The 20868-nt window shown below is 36.3% G+C and overlaps 1 protein-coding gene across 3 annotated transcripts in view; it reads right to left on the reverse strand.

Annotated features, from left to right (window-relative positions):
• SYNE1 (spectrin repeat containing nuclear envelope protein 1) overlaps positions 1-20868 on the reverse strand; it is a 482339-nt gene that overhangs the window by 339790 nt on the left and 121681 nt on the right. The window contains exons 6-12 of one of the 3 annotated variants that reach the window (XM_043888325.1): positions 17951-17971; positions 17380-17472; positions 15588-15766; positions 11227-11423; positions 9108-9217; positions 5408-5458; positions 2341-2448 (exon numbers count right to left, since the gene is read on the reverse strand). In XM_043888325.1, coding sequence (XP_043744260.1) covers positions 2341-2448; positions 5408-5458; positions 9108-9217; positions 11227-11423; positions 15588-15766; positions 17380-17472; positions 17951-17971 — 759 coding nt within the window. The remainder of the gene's footprint in view (positions 1-2340; positions 2449-5407; positions 5459-9107; positions 9218-11226; positions 11424-15587; positions 15767-17379; positions 17473-17950; positions 17972-20868) is intronic. The other 2 variants (XM_043888326.1, XM_043888327.1) reach the window with 2 other exon arrangements.

Genomic DNA, 20868 nt, shown 5'->3' on the forward strand with positions numbered 1-20868 from the left:
ATGAAGAACACTTGGGGGAGATGGTGAATAAATATTTTACCACAAATTTTACCTACCATTCACTATAACTTAATGTAATTTTAAAGTACCAAAACATATAATCAGTCTTAAATTTTATACTACAGAACTCTACATACAGAAAAACTGGAAAATACACTATTGATTGATAAGTAAAAACATTAGATTCTGATTACATAATAAACATACAAATGAAAGAAAATATTCCCTATGTGGTCTAATGCTATTTAAGAGACTGATCTGAATTTTTTACTTTTCTGAGAACTGCAAGGAGATCCAACCAGTCCATCCTAAAGATCAGTCCTGGGTGTTCATTGGAAGGACTGATGCTGAAGCTGAAACTCCAATACTTTGGCCACCTCATGCGAAGAGTTGACTCATTGGAAAAGACCCTGATGCTGGGAGGGATTGGGGGCAGGAGGAGAAGGGGCCGACAGAGGATGAGATGGCTGGATGGCATCACCGACTCGATGGACATGAGTTTGTGTAAACTCCAGGAGTTGGTGATGGCCAGGGAGGCCTGGCGTGCTGCAGTTCATGGGGTCGCAAAGAGTCGAACATGACTGAGCGACTGAACTGAACTGAACTGAACTGATACTTAGATTTCCTCTTATAAATTAACTTCTGTACAATGGTAACTTTATAACTTTAAATTTATTTTTTTATAATTTATGCTAAAACTGAAACTCACTAATGGACTAAATAAGGACATTCATTCTGTTCTTGCAAATCAACCTCAATTTACTGATTTAATCATTTTAATGTTCCCAGAAAATTATCTTTTCAGTGAAAAATTATAATGAGCTTCAAAGCAAAAAGAACACACATATAAGAATGTATTTACTGCATTTCCAAGTCCATCAAATATAATACTGATGAAACTATCCATCTAAATTCAGGCACACTTTATAGATATGATTATATAAAACCACACACTAATTCCAACAGCTAAATCTTCTATCATCTGCTGTTTCGCATCTCTTACCTCATTCACCCTTTTTTTTTTTGTAGCAAAAATTGTCAACATATATTGTAGGTTAGAATATACCATAGTTTTGCCACCAAAATGCAACGATATTTTAAGCAGGAGAAAATGTCAGTGCTACACAGAGTAAGTCACAATTCAATGAAAAAAAAAAAAAGTTGTTAAAGGATTTTGGAAGTGGAAACTGGAAGCTGAAATTTAATTAATGACAGTGTGATGAAACTGGGAGAAAGAGCAACCACAACAGCGGCAACACTGGACTCAACCTGAATGCAGTAGTGCTGAGTGAGGAGGTGGCAGGAGAAGCTGATCCACCTAAGGGTCCTACTCCACTCTTCATGTTGCAATTTTTATTTAATGCAGCTTATCCTACGGAAATTTTCAATTTGCCACTGAAGTCACATTTTGGTAGAATTTCATGCATTATATAAAAACAACGGCTAGATTTGTGTTTTGGATTGTCTACAAGACTGAGTTCTGGGAAAGTTATGAAGCCTCAGAACTCTATATAATGTGACATATACAATTTAAAACTATCAACTCCAGCTCTGGGTGTATATCCAAAGGAAATGAAAACAAAGTATCAAAGAGATATACATGCATTGTCTAGTTTATTGCAGCATTGTCACCACAGTCAATTGATAGAAACAATCTAAGTGCCCATTAATGGAGGAACTGGCAAAGAAGATGTGGTATATATACACACACACACAATGGCATGTTATTTAGCCATGAGAAAAAAGGACAGCCTGCCATATGTGACAACATGGGTGAAACTTAAAGATGTTATACTAAGCAAGATAAGGTAGAGAAAAACAAAGATTGTATAATATCACTTATATAGGGAATCTAAAAAATCAAACTCTTAAAAACAGAGAGCAAAATGATGGCTACCAGGGGATGGGGGTGTGGGACAGGATGGATATTTAAGTATACAAACTGGCAAGGGTTAGGGTATATAAGTCCTAGATTCCAAATGCACGGTGCAGTGAATATGGACAATAGTATTGCATTACAATCATCAAAATTGCTATGAGACTGGAACTTAAACATCTCACCCACTAAAAATAAATGATAATAATGTCACAGGATAGAGGTGCTAATTATTGTTACAATGACAAACATATTACAATATATAAATGCATTAAATTTTTAAAACTACCTATTTACATAGAAAAATGTTTAAATTATATGTAAACTTAAGATAATCTATATTATTTTTAAAAGACATTTCTCATTAATATCACTTGAAAGATTAAACATAGATTAAATGATATATGTGGATCTTACTCATGAAAGGCTTTTAATAAAAGTAAAATATCTCTTCCATACATTACCTGATATTTATCCTGCAAACTTGAGTCTGTCACCTGTGTCCTTGTCAAATCTCTTTCAAATTGTTCTATCCAAACTTTCATCTCCTTCAAAATTAGCCTGTCTTCTCTCTAGAAACCAGCAGACATTACAATTTGATTAGTAACTGTGCATTTACTTAATTGCTGATTAATGCCTGACTGATCCTAGAATACAGTGAATATTTAATAAGCTCCAAACGTCTCTGAAAAACTTTCTCCTTCCCTGCCCTCACCTCTTCTGGAGAATAAGAAGCAAAAATTAATTCTATAAAAAATCTTAATTATCATACTGAATACCGAAATTATCTACCTCCATTGTCCTTCTCAAGAAACATTAATTTAATTAAGAAAATATGCTCCAGAGGAAATGTGCTAAGCACAAAAATACTCAGAAAAAGCAGTGGCTGGAATGGGAGTGGAAATAGGCCTGTGGTTGCATCTTAACCCAAGGCCACTGGTAACCCAGAGGACTGATCAAGATAAGATTAATTTTGACTGAATTAAAGGAGCTTCAGTCAGAGTAACATTGGATTACTCATGTACATTATGTTTAAAAACATTATGCACTATTATAACATAAGCCCCATGAGGGCAGAAAGCACATTTATCTTGTTCAATATGGTATTCCCAAACCCTGGCAACATGAAACCTATAAGATATTTACCAGATCTTCCGCTGAATGAATGCATACAAGCTACCACTCACGTCTCAAAAATGAAAAAGAACTGGAGAGTTACAGACTTGTTTCCACAAATAGTAAGAGCTATTCTAGCACTAATGTAGTGAAAATATCCTAAACCGTCATCAAGACTTCTTATCAGGTGAGAAGGCCAGAGTAATCACATACTTAACATGATTTTTTGGCATTTAGCTTTCTGTTACAACATCTCATCTGATGATCACAGCCCTATGACAGACTGAAGTGGCTGTCTCCTGACAGGTCAAACAGCAGAAGAGAAAGAGCACTGGCTATGGAGGCAGGCGAAACTGGTTTCAAACTCTGGTCCTGATGTGCATTAGCTCTGTGAATTCAGATACAATTTTTAAAAATCCTCTCTTCTGTTGTACCATCATCTGGGTAGTCATGGCAACCTCCCCCCCCCCCCCCGCCCTTACATGGTTTTGAGGAGAATTAGAGATTCTCTGTCAACACATCCAGAGCAGAGGCTGCCACACGTGCTATCATGACCTGTGTCCTCTTTCACTTCCTGATGTTGCAAAGACAACCCTCTTCCTGCCTGGAATAATTTCCCCTGGGTGATGACTTCCTCAGAGCTCTGGTCAGGTGCACCCTTCTCTAGGAAGCTTTCTTCTGATCCACAGATCTGAGTTATGAGTTTCTCTTTTGCCAGTGGTTCTCAAACTTCAGTGAACACTAGAATCACCTGGAGAGCTTGTGAAAGAGATGACTGCGCCCACCATCCGGTTTTCTGGCTTAGTGTACCTTGAGAATGCATATTCATTACAAGTTTCCAGGTGAACCTGATGCTGCTGGCCTAGGGACCACATGTTGAGAACATTTTTCTATGATCTTGCAACAACCTGAGCTCAAATATTCACCCAAAATACATCATATTTCATTGTCTCTCCTCCCTCCTCCATTCAGCATTCCAAACCATATATGTATCTTTTTTTCTCCAGACTAACATAGCAGTCTGGCATCTGGTGTCACTCAATAGATAAGTGTGGAATAAATGATTGATTGGTAACATAGTTAGAGGACAAAATGGAATAGGAGGACTCCAAAGTCTCAGCACTTCCCATGATGGCTCTTCTGAATGAATAAGGGAATGGCATCAAGGCACATGTTCCGTTATTGGTTGACTTTCATGCCCACAACAGTACTAATGATGTATCTCCTGACTTCAGAGGAACACAAAGCTCTTGTTCTACCTTCAAGGAACCTGAGCTTAACATGACCACTGGTGGAGCTCACCAAAGTGAGCATGGGGCTTTGACTCTCCCAAGACAGGCTCATCATAAGCTTTTCTTCACCAACTGAAATTATTTCACAAAATCATCTGAGAGAAAAAAAAAATTATGTTCTTATTAACTTTATTAGAGTATGTTCAACAAATTTTTCTTCTGGTGTGGAAGTGCAAATTATAGTAAGGTTAAAAAGGATGCAGCTCTGTATACACTTAGCATCCTTCTTTTAAAGGAAAATGAAATATTTAGATTTAGATTTCAAAACTCATTTAGTGTGGTGGTTTTTCTTCAACTGGTAACTTCCACACACATTCAAAGACATGGAGGTCTATTTGCCTAGAGACCATCTAAATGCCAAATAACCAAACTGTTAGCATTCTCACTAGTTTTTCTTCTCTCTCACTTACTCACTCAAATGCATGCATTATATGTTTTGTAGTGTACTTATATATACTTAAACTCATATTTCATGAAGCATGAAATAAAAATTTTTACTTCTAATTTTTTATTCCAGTGTTGGCATAAAGTCTATTGTGTTGATAAATCCTTAACTTCAGGCCTAGGTAGAAAAACGGAAGTAACTTAGATATGGGAAAGAATCCTTAATCATGAATTCCACAAATATTTTTTGAGCATTTACTCTGTTCTATGAACTTTACTAAACCATGTTACTCAATATTGAGCAGAAGAGTTGTGATGAAACTCAGGGTTACAAGCTAATTGAACACTTACCTTTTTCAATTAATTATTTCCTATTAATATATTAAAATGAAAAAATAAAGCTTTAACTTAATTTTTATTTTCCATGTCACACATAAATAAATAATAGTTATTTTAATTTTTCCTTTTGTTAGTGCTATTATTATTAAAAAGAAATTAATTAATGCCATCTTATAATTAAAGATTAGTGGGAAAGTTTCCATGGGAGTAGCTTAGACTTTAACTAATATTTAAGAACACATATGTTATTTTTCTACTAGAAAGGAAAAGGAAACAACAGAATTAAGGTATTAAAATAAATGTGTATATAAAGACAAATACATGCAAAGGGATGGCTAACAAGCTATAGAATGCAGAATGTTTGAAAGAAGGCACCAATTCAAGATGACTTAAATCTTACCTTAAGAATTTGGATAGAATTTGTAAAAGATGGGAAACTTGGAAGTATTTCCTAACAACATGAAAAGATAACATATACAAAAATAACATAAATCATGGACAAAAATTATATAGGAAACACAAAAAAATGGAGAGGTATCTGTCTATAAATAAACAGGCAACAATTTGAAGGGTATAGTTATTTTAAGATATTTTCACAAGTTTTGAAAGTATCAAACTGAATCAAATAAGGTAATGTCGAATTCTGGCATTTGATGGTTTTGCTTTAATTTTTAATAGTCATATGTAACTATATATATACTATACATATGTCTTAAAATAGTAAATATTTTGAAAGGAGAACAATGTAAAGAAAAGGTATATGGATTCATATTTTTCTCTATACTGTCATGATATACATCTCTGTATTCCTATACAACTAAGACTGAGCTGTGGTTCTGAAAACAGTCAGTAAAATTTGTTGAAATTGGGGAAGGAATGAGTGAATAAATAATTGAAAGTTTGATAAATGAGAGCGATAAACCAGGGGGTGTATTGCATTTGTTAATAATTTAGCATTAATTATCCAAGGAATACTTTTAAGGAAAAAGTTCTTTATCAGTTTTACTGGCTGAAGTAAGAAAAACATGGCACTATTTCCAATCATAAAATCAGATTTAAAACAGTATCTATAAAATAACTAAATTCATAAAGGGGATATAAGAATCAAAAAGAAGGAAAAATGAAAGCCTGATAGATATGTTGATGCCAGTATTTTTAAAAATGAATTTAAAAAACTATTTACTAAAACTTGAGTACAAAAGTAATGAGGACTTCAAGGAGATGACACCAACCCTAATGTGTATAGTCTATAAAATCTTCAAGGTTCATTAGACAAAATAGGGGGCCATTAAGTTGCATCAAACAAAAATAAGTCATACATCATAAAAAATCTTTTTTCTATTTAAAATATTCATATTTAGATGTTCATATTCTACCCATCATTTAAAAAAGGGTAACACTTATAACATGCTTTCCTCAAAATTATTTTTTGAAACTCTCCTGAAGCATCCTTCTTTTAGGAAAGAGATGGAAGTTTTTAAAAGAAAAATCAGAACTTATCTTCTAGAGAATGTGATTAATTGCTTAACAATAAATAAAGCTCTTTAGTTAAGTATATTAACAAGTTTAAAGCAGGAGTGTATTTCAAATCTCTGAGGATTTTTACATTAAATCCTTGCTCATGAGCATTAACATAAGTATCTCCCTTTATTTCTCAGACATTACCAGCCACTGTGTTTACTGATCTGGAGAGATGATTAATGTCAGAGAAATTAAAACAGTACAAGCTTAGACATCAGGTGAGAAATAAATCCAATTGGCCAATATAAGAACTTTAGATATGACAATCAGATGGAAAACTGATTTTCTCTGTGCCCTATGAGGGAGTTCTAACAGACCTCTGTACAGAGTTTCTTATTCACAGAGCACCGTCCATGCCAAATCACATTCTCAAAACCCAGAAAACACCAAATGAATCCCACGCACACGATTCAGTCCACACTGGAGTTTGCAAGGAGAGGCTTTCGTGTTCAGTGGTGCTTCTTAGGAACATTAGTTTGCCTATTGTAGAATAAGTTACTCTGGTGATCAATATTTGTTCCTTCCAAGCTTGGCAAGGAACAAAGAAATGGTTTCTTGAAACCACAGTTTTTAAAATAACTAACATAGTTCTATCAAATACCAGATTAACTTTATCCAAGTGACCTAGGAAACACCAGTTACTGCTGTTTCGTTTAATTCTTTTACAAAGATTTCTATTCCTGCAAAACCTTTTCCTACTTGAAAACTTTGGGTTATGTTCCTCTGATCTTTTCCTTCCTTAGATCTGTTTCTAAGAAACAGTGCATTTTTTGTTTGTTTGTTTTTCTCGTTTCTCTTAATTATAATCTCAAGCCTCTCTGAAAACCCTGGTTAAGACCTGAACAGTAAACTCTAGTTGAGACCTGAATGGTAAAGACAGATCGTTTTTAACACGTCTTGAACATTCGTTTATTACTTTCCCTGATGTCATTTTGCCTAATAATTAATTTTAAATTCAGTAGTAAATCCACCTCTCTCTCTAAAAAACAAATAAAAATCCCCAAACCTAATAGGGTACTTTTAAAAAATAGGAGAATGTAATATCCATTGTTGTTAAAGACAGAATATAGGCATTCTGGTGTGCTGGCTAGAGTGTAAAATGAGACATCCTCCTGAGAGGATTTGACAAAACTCTGCATGCGCTTTAGTCTAGGAATTCCTCTTTAAGAAAGAGTTGTAGAACAATTCTTATTACACAATTGTTCATGGAAGTATTTTTATAACAGCAAAAAATCAGAAATTTTCAACAATTGATATTGGATAAATTACCGTTCATCTTTATGAAGTTCCAGAGAGAATGGCATGAGAAAGGTTTTGTATAGCAGAAAAAATAAAATTATATGTATACTATGATTCTATGTTCTAAAATTTTATTAATTTATTTATTCTTTGTGACTGTAGTGGGTCGTTGTTGGTGTGCGGGCTTTTCTTTAGTTGTGGAGAGCAGGGACTACTCTCTAGTTGCGATGTGTGGGCTTCTTCTTGTGGTGACTTTTGTTGAGGCGCGTAGGCTCTAGAGAAGCCCAGCTTCAGTAGCCGTGGTATGAGGGCTCAGTAGTTTTGATTTCCCAGACTCTACAGCTCAGACTCAATAGTTGTGGCGCATGGGCTTACCACCTCCATGTAAGTTGCTACTCATTGTAAACATACGGAAATCACATGTGGGATCTTCTCAGACCAGGGATTGAACCTGTGTCTCTTGCACTGGCTGGCAGATTCTTTATCACTGAGCTACCAGGAAAACCCCACGATTCTATTTTTGTTAAAATATTTTATGTGTCTACATTTACAGGGAACTCACACCAAAGTATTAATTTTTTTAAGAATAGAGTCTCTACAGAAGGTTAAGTACAAATGATTTTCTTTCCCTTTTCCCCCCAATTTTTGTTTTTCTTTATTTATGGCAACAAACATGTGTCACTTGAGTAGTATGAAAAATATGTTATTTAAACTACTGAGTGGCTGAAAAACCTAAGCACAGTGAATAATTAGAACTTTCATAAGTCTGCCTGACTTCCATATGTTTACAATGAGTAGCAACGTACACGGCGGTGGTGGTTTAGTCACGAAGTCGTGTCCGACTGCGATCCCACGGACTGTGGCCCACCAGGCTTCTCTGCCCATGGAATTCTCCAGGCAAGAACACTGGAGTGGGTTGCCATTCCCTTCTCCAAGCAACTTACATAATAAATCTAAAAGTCAAAATTGGGTTTTATCAGGTTGAACAGAAGAAGGAAACTCAGGATGTAAATGCATAAATAATATGATATAAAATTAATTCAGTGGTCAAATTGCTAAAATAAAGTTTCTCAACACTCTTATCTTTCCTAGATTTCAATTCATATTATACAAATTATACATCCAGCAGTTATTATTAACAATGCTTTCTCTGATACAGCCAACACATCAGAGAAAATTTTCCCTCTAATTTCCTCCCAAGTGTGGATGATATTGGTCTTCATTCACTTGCTGTCATATTAACATGCATGCAGTTTAATTTTTTGAACACAGCATAATTAAAACTCTGACTCACTGTCACTGAGTGTGTTATCAATGCTCAAAGAAAAACAAATACTTACATCATTCTCTTGCCCATCAGAGCCTGTACTGTGGATGTCAGGATACTGCTTCAGAAACTGGGCTACATAGGTCATAATAGACTTCTCATCTGGTTTATCCACATCAACATCTGAAAAAACCAAACCCAAATATGAGAAATTAATAAGCATTTTAAAAGATTTTAATAATACAAACTTTGAAATCTAGCTAATATACCAAAAGACAGTGTCCTAAATGCAGAAGAAAAACAGAATACTATTTACAGATGGAGAGAGGGAAAACCAGTTTAGTCTGGATAATATACAGTGGAAATTTTATGACTCAGAAAGCTGACACATTTTAGCCAAGAGCTGTTAGGAAAGTAGTATGTGTTTCATTTAAATAATTTCAACACTCATCAGAAATATGAGATATATATGTAATTATTCATACATTTTGTCTAGTTACTAAAATACCAATAATATGTGCATTACAGAATCAGAGTAAACAGGTAGTAAAACAAGTTACAGGCACAGCGCGGAATGATAAATGACTATATAGTTTGTATACTATATATGGTCACCTAATAATTCATTTCAGAAAAGAAGGAGATGCCTTATGTCCAAGTCGTTACACAGCTTCTCCATTGTGAAGCCTTCTGTCTAAGCCACTGTATGTTGAACAATTAAGTATTCTTTAAGTACTTAATTTGAGAGCTGAAAAGATCTCAATCACTGTCATTTTTAAGTATATAGATGTTTATCTAAAAAATCAGTAAAAATTAAGCAAGGATATTTATACAAATTTAATAATTACAAAATCAGGGTAAGACTGGATACATTAAAAAAAAGTGTTGAATGTTTAAACAAGTCTTAAATGTCTTCAAAGAGGTTATATTTGGAAATTACAAATACACTTATAGAGCAACAACAACAAAAATACTGAACAGAGACCATGAAAATAAAAATATAAAACTGGCCTAATATTTTGTATTGTTTCTTGTGATTTGAAATATAATTTATAGGGATTATCAGTGTATGATTTAAGAAGTGGTACAACTCAAAAGACCTAAAAATAAACAAAGATAATGTATTCTGGAATTCATGAGATGATTCAAAGGGGATTTTAGAAATAATAAGATCACTGATGTGGAGAATGCATGTGAAGAGTAAAACTTCCATAAACTGTAAAAGTGGAAAGAAAACAACATTTAATACATGATTTACTACAGTACCTGCTTTTAGTATACACGGGACTAAATCATAAAACAATTGTTATTGATTGATATTGATATTTGGTCTATTTAATCTGTATTCCTACAAGTTTATACATTCAAATTGGCTAAAAGTTTGGGAGGGGGGTAGTTCTCATTAGGAAAATAATTACTTTATCTCTGCGTTAGGCTTGCATTTGGGCAAACTCAATTTCTGATCATCAAAGAAAACAGTAAGATCCCCTGGTCTAGTGAAAAGGAAAGAACCATTTATATCCTTCTCCTAGTCTCCTTTTGGAAAAGGTTCAGCTCTGATGTGTTCTCTGAAGCTGAGGGCTAGGATGGTTGTGGTCTTTCCCCTTGAAGTGAGGTGTGTCCTGGATACTAGTGGCTTGTGCATGTGTGTGTGTGTGTGGCGGGGGGAGGGTACAGAAAGAAGGTGGAAAGCCCTTGGCCCCCCTGGTGAAACTGGGTAGGAGACCAGGCAAGGAGGGGAAACAGGGCCACTAACATAGCAAGGGAGCTCCATGCCGGCCATCATCACCTGGAAGCCAATCAGGCAGACAGTGTTTTGAGAGCTAGGAATATTCATTCTGAAATCTCATCAAACAGCCATCCTGGTGGCTCAGTGGTAAAGAATCCGCCTGCCAACACAGGAGATCTCAGTTCGATCCCTGGGTCAGGAAGATCCCCCCGGAGAAGGGAATGGCAACCCACTCCAGTATTAATGCCTGGGAAATCCCATGGACAGAGGAGCCTGGTAGGCTATACTCCATGGGGTCGCAAAGAGTTGAACGCAACAACATAGCAGCACATATTTCTCCAAAAGAAAATTTGTGCAGGAGATACTTAAGTTTTCTGAGCTCTCGGACGCATCTGTAATTTCTGGGTTTAAGACATAGCCCTCCTGAGCTGAGGGACACAAGCGCCAGAATCACTCTACGTGCCTTCAGGGTCCAGGAGCCGTGGGATCCCCAGTTCCGTTTCAGCAATGGAGAAAGCCTCCTCCAGGTTTTCTCGGTTAGGCCTTCCTTTCACCTTCTCCAAGTCCACCAGTTCCGGCCGAATAGCGTGGATGACAGAATGAAAGGCCACGCCACTTCTCCAACTCCGGCCGAAGTCTTTTACTTCTATTCCACTCTGCCTTTAAACAGAAAATGATAATGTCACTTTCTAAACAGGTAATGCACGCTTCCTCAAAGACTCAATCCAACCTCCTCCACAGTGGGTGATGTGTGGTTAGCTATAGCAGTTAATTGGTCTTGAGGAAAAATAAGCAAAACAAAATTTTTAGCAGCAAATTCTGGTTCCATATTTAAGAGTTTTCTGATTTCTGATATAGCTCTATATCAGTTAACTGGTTCTGAGAAAAAATAATCAAAATTTTTAGCAGGTTAACAAGCTGTGTGTGTGTGTTCAGTCACTAACATGTCCAACTTTTTGCAACCCCATGGACTGCTGCACCAGAAACAAGATAAGACATAGAAATTCTGGTTCCATACTTAAGAGTTTTCTGGATGAGAGCTTTCAGGCATTTGAAAGACTCACTTTCTAACACCATACACAAAAATAAACTCAAAATGGATTAAAGATCTAAATGTAAGACCAGAAACTATAAAACTCCTAGAGGAGAACATAGGCAAAACACTCTCCGACATAAATCACAGCAAGATCCTCTATGACCCACCTCCCAAAATATTGGAAAGAAAAGCAAAAATAAACAAATGGGACCTAATGAAACTTAAAAGCTTTTGCACAACAAAGGAAACTATAAGCAAGGTGAAAAGACAGCCTTCAGAATGGGAGAAAATAATAGCAAATGAAGAAACAGACAAAGGATTAATCTCAAAAATATACAAGCAACTCCTGCAGCTCAATTCCAGAAAAATAAATGACCCAATCAAAAATGGGCCAAAGATCTCAACAGACATTTCTCCAAAGAAGACATACAGATGGCTAACAAACACATGAAAAGATGCTCAACATCACTCATTATCAGAGAAATGCAAATCAAAACCTCAATGAGGTACCATTACACACCAGTCAGAATGGCTGCCATCCAAAAGTCTACAAGCAATAAATGCTGGAGAGGGTGTGGAGAAAAAGGAACCCTCTTACACTGTTGGTGGGAATGCACACTAGGACAGCCACTATGGAGAACACTGTGGAGATTCCTTAAAAAACTGGAAATAGGACTGCCATATGACCCAGCAATCCCACTTCTGGGCATACACACTGAGGAAACCAGATCTGAAAGAGACACGTGCACCCCAATGTTCATTGCAGCACTGTTTACAATAGCCAGGACATGGAAGCAACCTAGATGCCCATCAGCAGACGAATGGATAAGGAAGCTGTGGTACATATACACCATGGAATATTATCCAGCCATTAAAAAGAATTCATTTGAATCAGTTCTAATGAGATGGATGAAACTGGAGCCCATTATACAGAGTGAAGTAAGCCAGAAAGATAAAGACCAATACAGCACACGAACGCATATATGTGGAATTTAAAAAGATGGTAATGATAACCCTATATGCAAAACAGAAAAAGAGACCCAGATGTACAGAACAGAGTTTTAGATTCTGTGGGAGAAGGCGAGGGTGGGATGTTCAGAGAGAACAGCATTGAAACAAGTATACTATCAAGGGTGAAACAGATCACCAGCCCAGGTGGGATGCATGAGACAAGTGCTCGGGGCTGGTGCACTGGGAAGACCCAGAGGGATGGGATGGAGAGGGAGGCGGGAGCGGGGATCAGGATGGGGAACACATGTAAATCCATGGCTGATTCATGTCAATGTATGGCAAAAACCACTACAATATTGTAAAGTAATTAGCCTCCAACTAATAAAAATAAATGGAAAAAAAAAAGACTCAATGTAAAGCACATTTTTCAACTGAGAGAAAAAAATACCTAACAAAGTAAAAAAAGGAACATTTAAAAAACACCGCAATTGATAATAATTCACCTCTGTGTATTTTTTTAAGAAGCCTCTAACACATTTCTAGTGACAATGACAAGCAGCCTGTGTTTACACTCTCAGATCATATCAGACAAATATAATGTGGCTGAACCACATCAAATGTGGTAGAACGAAATGCAGATGGATGTGTCATCTCTCTAAATTAGTCACAAAAAAGCCTATACTCCACACAAGTACTGGCAAGATTAATTTACCATACCAATCAAACTGTTTGATCAAATTGTTTTTTTAATTCTTCTTTTTAGAATTGCCTTGAGGGCAAAGTACTGGTGACAAATCTTTGCTCTTTCATAGTGGACTTAATTCAAAGTCAGTTATTACAATTAAGAAGAGATTCAAGTTGGTGGTAATATTTTGTTGTTGAAAACAGAAGCGAGGCAAGCTCACAATGAATAACTTTTTTTCTATATGTAACTTATCAACTATAAAGGCAGTTTCAAAAATGTTGCAAATATGTCTTTGAACAACATTTTTTATTAAGTCTAGAGCTTTTAAAAGTGATCAGTGAATTAGGTAACATTCAGTAGATAAATACTCTGGTAATTTCTTTTTAGAAAATTAGTCTCATTATAGCTGTTTCTAAATAAAGCAGAAATAATACCACTCAATTTTTTTTATTTACTATATTCTCAAAATTTCCACAAACTATAAAATACCACATATCTTACTGAAACATTGATTAATATAAAAGTTGGTAAATGCCCTTAAATTTTTTTCTCTGCAAACTTTAAAGTCCACTTAAAATCTTGTTTTACCAGTGCACACTCAGCTTGCATAATTAAATGCCATGTGGATCAACAGACAACAGACTATCACACTGACATCACTACAAAGTTTTATAGTGATAGCATCATGATATATGTCACAGCATATATGTGATCAACATCCTCTCCTGCCCAGCATGTTTCTTCTCCCTGCTCCATTAAGCTTAAAATAGATCAGTGATGCCTACTGTGGATGGAATGTAAAGAGCATGCCAGCAATGTAAGAAGGGCTTTCCATTTTATCCCTACTAGAGTCCCAAGAGCCACAAAGCTTTGCTTTCAGAAATATTTTTGATTGCAACTTGAATCATCAAAATATACCCCCCAATTAGAAGACAACCAACACACTTGAAAAGTTAAACAAAACTATATAAATTAGTGTCACTAATTATATCTTCTCTATGTTTATTTTTTTCACTCCTTATTTTTGCTCTTCAAACACTTTAAAAATAGAACTGCCTATGTTTAGTGCCTCAGTGTTTCATAATGATAAGTACTTGTTTACAACTATTTTCCAGAAGTAGAGCATTAAATTCAGATTAGATTTAGGCATGCAAAGCAAAATAGAAAGTGAGTCAACTTTACATTTCATTAGGGAAATCTTGCAAAAACACAACTTCTATGTGACTAGATCTTATCACTGACCACATCTGACTGCAAAATGTTGGTATGATCAATTGAAAACTCTACTGAAACTGCTATGAGAAAGTACTTTGTGAGAGTAGGAATTTTATATCCAGTATTAATGGATATGGCCTTCCTGGTAGCTCAGCAGAAAAGAATCTTCCTGCAATGCAGGAAGATGCAATTTGATCCCTGGAGAAGGAAATAGCTACTCACGCCAGGATTCTTGACTGTGAAATCTCATGGACAGAGGAGGCTGGCAGGCTACAGTCCATGGGGTCACCAAAGAGTTGGACATAACTTAGTGACTAAACAATAACATTATCACACATATGCACACACATGTAAATTTATTATGCTCTGAGGCAAACAAAACTAGAAGCAAATTCCCAGTCTATAAGCTGGAGTTGACAAAATAATCTACATTCCAGACAAAAGATGAGATCAAAGGAAACACTGAAAAACAAAATTGCTGGCAAGTTTCAGGACATAAAAACAAATTATAATTATTTCAGAATGTGGACCTTAGTTCATAATATTATTGAATAGCACGTAGTAGTCTCATGAAGAGATAATCACATTTAAACCTCTAATTTATTTGTGGAAAGATTATTGAATAGCAGCAGAAAATCCAAACAATGACCTAAATAGAATTAGTCCTCATGCTAATCAGAGTGCAGGGATTAAACAACTTAATCGGATCCCATCACACAGTGAAGAAGGAATTAGTTTTATTAGAGGATTTTTCTAGAGTATCAGGAGTGCTTTCTGTCTACATTTTAACTCAAGACAAGAGTGAAAGGAGACCTCCAGCAAAGCCATTCATTCATGTGTCTCCACAAATTCTGCAACCACTGCAATGAGCGCTCAGTCATAAATGAACTTCAATTTTTCAAGGGTTTCTTTGAACAAACTCCTGCTAGGAACTTACTTGGTGACTGTGTACTGGACCCACTTCAGTAGCGCCTTCTTAGCGTTTCCTTGGATCTTGGTGGCCACCTTCCGTTTGCTCGGGGGGCTGGCGGTCTCAGAGCTGACTATGCTGTCCACGGAGGACGTGCTGCTGGACAGAGCCTGCAGCTGTGGCAGGTTGCTGGTCAGCTCCTCGATCTGCGTGTGTATCAAGGCAGCAAAAGCATCAGCATCATCCCGGTTCTCTCCTCAGATGTTTTCTCTTTCCAGCTTGATTGATCTTAACACCCTTAACACCCACTGACCATGCAGGCTCTTAAAGGACATGATTGATGTCTTACTCCTCTGTTTACTTCCTACCACATCTAAAATGGGACCTTGGACCCAGTAATGGACACTTGTCAAATACATGCATGAATGAATAAAAACAAAACCTAATGATTTTCCAAACTCGTAGAATGTACGCATCAAGACTGAACCCTGTTGTCTTTGACATATATGCACTGTCAAGTGCAAAATAGCTAGCTGGTGGGAAGCTGCTGTATCGTGCAGGGAGATCAGTTCTGTGCTCTGTGATGACCTGAGAGAGCGGGATATGGGAGTGAGAGGGATGCCCAAAAGGGAGGGGACATGTGTCTACCCATGGCTGATTTGCTTCATTGTGCAGCAAAACTAGCACAAGATCGAAAAGCAACTATGAAAGTGAAAGTGAAGTTGCCCAGTCGTATCCGATTCTTTGCGACTCCATTGACTGTAGCCTACACCAGGATCCTCAGTCCATGGGATTTTCCAGGCAAGAATACTGGAGTGGGGTGCCATTTCCTTCTCCAGGGGATCTTCCCGACCCAGGGATCGAACCTGGGTCTCCCGCATTGTAGGCAGACGCTTTACCGTCTGAGAGCCCTCATGTAAACTATGAACCTCGAAATGATAGTGATGTGTCCACAGAGGTTCATTAATTGTAACCAAAGTATTATACCACTCTGAAGCGGGGTGCTTGTTAAGGGGGAGGCTATCGATGCATGTTGTGGGTGCAGGGGGTACAAGGGAAATCTCTGTCCTCTTTGCTCAATTTTTTTGTGAACCTGCTGCTGCTGCTAAGTCACTTCAGTCGTGTCCAACTCTATGCGACCCCATAGACGGCAGCCCACCAGGCTCCCCCGTCCCTGGGATTCTCCAGGCAAGAGTACTGAAGTGGGGTGCCATTGCCTTCTCCAATGCTTGCAAGCGAAAAGTGAAAGTGAAGTTGCTCAGTCGTGTCTGACTCTTAGCGACCCCATGGACTGCAGCCTACCAGGCTCCTCCATCCATGGGATTTTCCAGGCAAGAGTACTGGAGTGGGATGCCATTGCCTTCTCTGTTTGTGAACCTAAAACTACTCTAAAAAATAAAGTATTTTTCTTTAAAAACTAACCTATTGGCTAAAAGAGTTATCCTGGATAGATTAGCAAGTTAATTTCTCCCCTTAATATTTAAACGGAGTATAGAACCTCTTCCTTCCAGAGGACCAAGTAAAATTTCCTGAAGTCTTTCTACACCAATATTTCATCTCCATCATGTCCTGACCACTTTTCAGATTGGGTATCTAGGCCTGAGTTCTTTGGGGACTTCCATATACAACATGTTAACAGAGGAGAAAGGACCTTTTCCTGATCACAAAAAAATAATCTACATGTGAAGGTCACATTTCTGCTAACTTGAGGATTAACCACAGAAGTATGGAAGATGAGGGTATCTTCATTATGGAAATGTCCACCAGTATCTCCATCCATGACATTGTATCAACTGAAAAGGGAGCGGAAGTACCATACCTGGAAATACAGGATAATGGTCCACATCAATCCCAGAACAATGGAGGGTCGACCATCAGCTATATCAGTGGAGTTAATGTTGACTAATTTAATCTGTTCAAAAAGAAAAACTGTACTAGTAATGTACTAGAAGATTACAGGCCATTTCATTATGCGATAAGCAGCACTTTATTAGACATCAATAACATCTGGTCATGCCTGTGCAGTGGTACACAAGAGTAAGTAAGGTGAGCCATAAAAAACAAACAAGCGCATGGTTTCAGTGGAAATTCCAGGGGCATTCATTAGGTGCACACAGTCAACACAACTACAGAATGAATTTCAAAAACTAGTTTGAAGTTTAAAAAAAATATGACATCATGCAAGGCATTACTAACAAAATGCCAAACAGAAAAAAAAAAAAAAAAGGGTTATTCTTTACATTCAGAAGTTGACTGGAACGTAAAAGAAACTGTGAGGGGTATTTTAAGAAGATGCACTTACTTTGAAGTTTGTTACCAAATAGCATGAAACTTATGTTCTCTTTTACCTATAAAAGTCAGGAGTTAAAAATTCTAAAATTTGTACTAACCGGTGATCCTCTGTACACGGACTGACATGAAAAACAAAGGAAGAAGATGATACATATACATAAATAGTCTTTCAAAATCCATGTTATTTGTTCAAAGGGGGTAAAAAATGTAGGTGGTGAATGCAGAGCATAATTTGCAGAATACATTTTAAAGACAAAGGAAAGCCATGAAAGAGTAAAGCGGAAAGTGATTGTGGGGTTCAGTTTCCTACTTTGGGGCATTGACAACCGAAAAGCATTCAGGATTCATCTGCCTACAGTTGTCCTCACTTATTCATTTCAATGATTTCCCATCTATGAGAAGTATGACTTCCTAAGTCTCGGGAAAATGGACTAGTATGGTAGGCCCAGCTTAGTCAGTCTCTACAGAATACAATTAACAACTGCTCCTCATCCTCTTCACAACCACTGAACAAATTAGAAAAAAGTAAAGTACTCCTTAGATTCCAGTTCAATAATTCTCAGCAGGATTTAATAAGGTGTATTATTAACAATAAAGTTCAGGAGTTTGTAAATGGCTTACTTTTTTAAATTATCAGAAGCAAAAATATCCCACAAATACTTTACTCTTGAGTAATTAAACTTACTAGTTAGATATCAGAAGAATAAGGTAAAAGCTAGCACAAAAGTCACTGTAAATAATTTGAGACATACCCGTGGGATTTTGTTTCACTAGTGAAGTTCATTCATCAAGTTCAGAAACAAAACAAAAAAAAAAGGGAGAATTCCCATGGATTATAAGCTTAGGTGTTTATTTCTTTAAAACCTAGAACATGAGATATGTAATACTTTTTTTTGTATAAATAATAGTAAAAGATTAAAGTATAAATCATATTTCTTTAATCTTTTATGGCAGAACCTACTGCAATCTCTTATATTCATTTTAACTGTTCTGTTTTACATTCTCTCCAGAATTTTCTCCACATCCATTTTAGTATCTGTGAGCCACATATTAATAATATATGCTAATAACCACAAGATTAATGCATTTAGTAGAAGACAAATTTTTTCTCTTTCCTTACATGTCATTTTTTTAAATGCAATTGAATATATAAGTTGTATTTCCTACCTCAACCCAGTTCCAATTATACTATGAAGTTTTCATGTTCAGCTTACCATAGAATCTAAAGATCTTTTGCTCAATTTGTGAAGAAAAAAATGTTTTTCAAAATTATTTTCTCTCTTAAACACTGTTCCATAATGGGTTTGAGAAGCACAGGTTTTATGTTGTTTTACCTCCTCTACTTTGCAAAATCCTATGAAATGTACAATAAACTTAATAATCTAAGATTGTAGAATGGGCAACAGAGAGACATCCAAAGAGACTAAAGAATTCCAGAGACCAGAAAGGATGAATCATACAAAATGACCACTCAATGGAGAAAAACTCATGGAAAGTAGTGATGAATCTATTCATCAGTCATACAAGTCTTACTAAATACTAACATATCCCTTTTTATGTAAACTAGTGGAAAATAAACAGAATGGTAGGGTTTCTTCAGTAAAACTTGAAGAATCCATTTGTTATTCTGTAAACCAAGCTAGAACCCAAGTACTGAACAAATCTATCATGTAAGGAAAAAATCCAAATGGGGGACAAAACAAATATAAACATTAAAGAAAAATTCTTGAAAATATGTTTGAAATATAAGTTCTTTTTTTTTTTCCATTTATGTTTATTAGTTGGAGGCTAATTACTTTACAATATTCTAGTGGTTTTTGCCATACATTGAGATGAATCAGCCATGGATTTACATGTTTTGAGATATAAGTTCTTAAATTTTAAAGAACAAAAATAAACAGTAAGAGGGAGGGAACCAAAGAGTTTTCACAAACTCCTTCTATCCCACAGTCAATTATTTTGTGAGCCAATGTGGTAAATAAATGCAAGTAAAAGAAGCCCAAACCATGTATTTCAGGTATATTTTTTAAAATTAAAACAGGTTTTGAGATTTGTGGATACAAAAAATACTTGGGATTTTTGTCCTCAGACTCAAATGTATTACTTTTTGCCTTTAACAAATATAATATTCAAAATCTGAATTCTCTACTTTCTAAGATTTACTTAGGTTTGTTCTGTGAAAATGGAGGTGGTAAAAAGAAGTTTTCTGTGAAAATAAGACTTTTTGATTCTTTTTACATATGATGTCTTTCATAGCAAAAGTGAAAGTTGCTCAATCATGTTGGACTCTGCGACCCCATGGACTGTAGTCCATGGAACTCTCCAGGCCAGAATATTGGAGTGGGTAGTCTTTCTTTTCTCCAAGAGGTCTTCCCAACCCAGGGATCGAACCCAGGTCTCCCACATTGTAGGCAGATTTTTTAACCGGCTGAGCCACAAGGGAACCCCAAGAATACTGGAGTGGGTAGCCTATTCCTTCTCCAGTGGATCTTCCCTGACCCAGGAACCGAACCAGGGTCTACTTCATTTTTCTCCAAGCCATTAATTAGTAAAAACAATTTTGTTCCACATTCTAGACAACAAATATACATCAGAACGAGAAAAGCAGACACGTTCGCCCTATCAATGAATACACACCAGAACAAAGAAGGACACTATTGTTATATCAGTAAAATAGAAGTCAGAATGATTTAGAAAACTCTAACTATTCTGTTAAATAATGCTTTGTTCAGCTTTCCATGAAAAACTCATTGGGCAAGAGAAGGAAGAAGAGAAACACTCCATTAGGATGATGTTAGACTGACCTGGAGACAACGTCCAATCTTCTATAAGAAATTTAAGATTGTTTTTTTAACACATCGCAGTGCCTAGAATCTCTGTTTGGTGTGACGTTAGCACACCTGAGCTTCATCCTGACTCACTGCACTATAAATTCATTAAAATGTAAATTATTTAAGAGCTAGAATATAGTTTTCTTTAATTTTGTATTTTTCCAGAGTTTCTATTTTACAAAAAG

The sequence above is a fragment of the Cervus elaphus genome, chromosome 26 (genome assembly GCF_910594005.1).
Source record: "Cervus elaphus chromosome 26, mCerEla1.1, whole genome shotgun sequence".
Classification (NCBI taxonomy): Eukaryota; Metazoa; Chordata; class Mammalia; order Artiodactyla; family Cervidae; genus Cervus; species Cervus elaphus.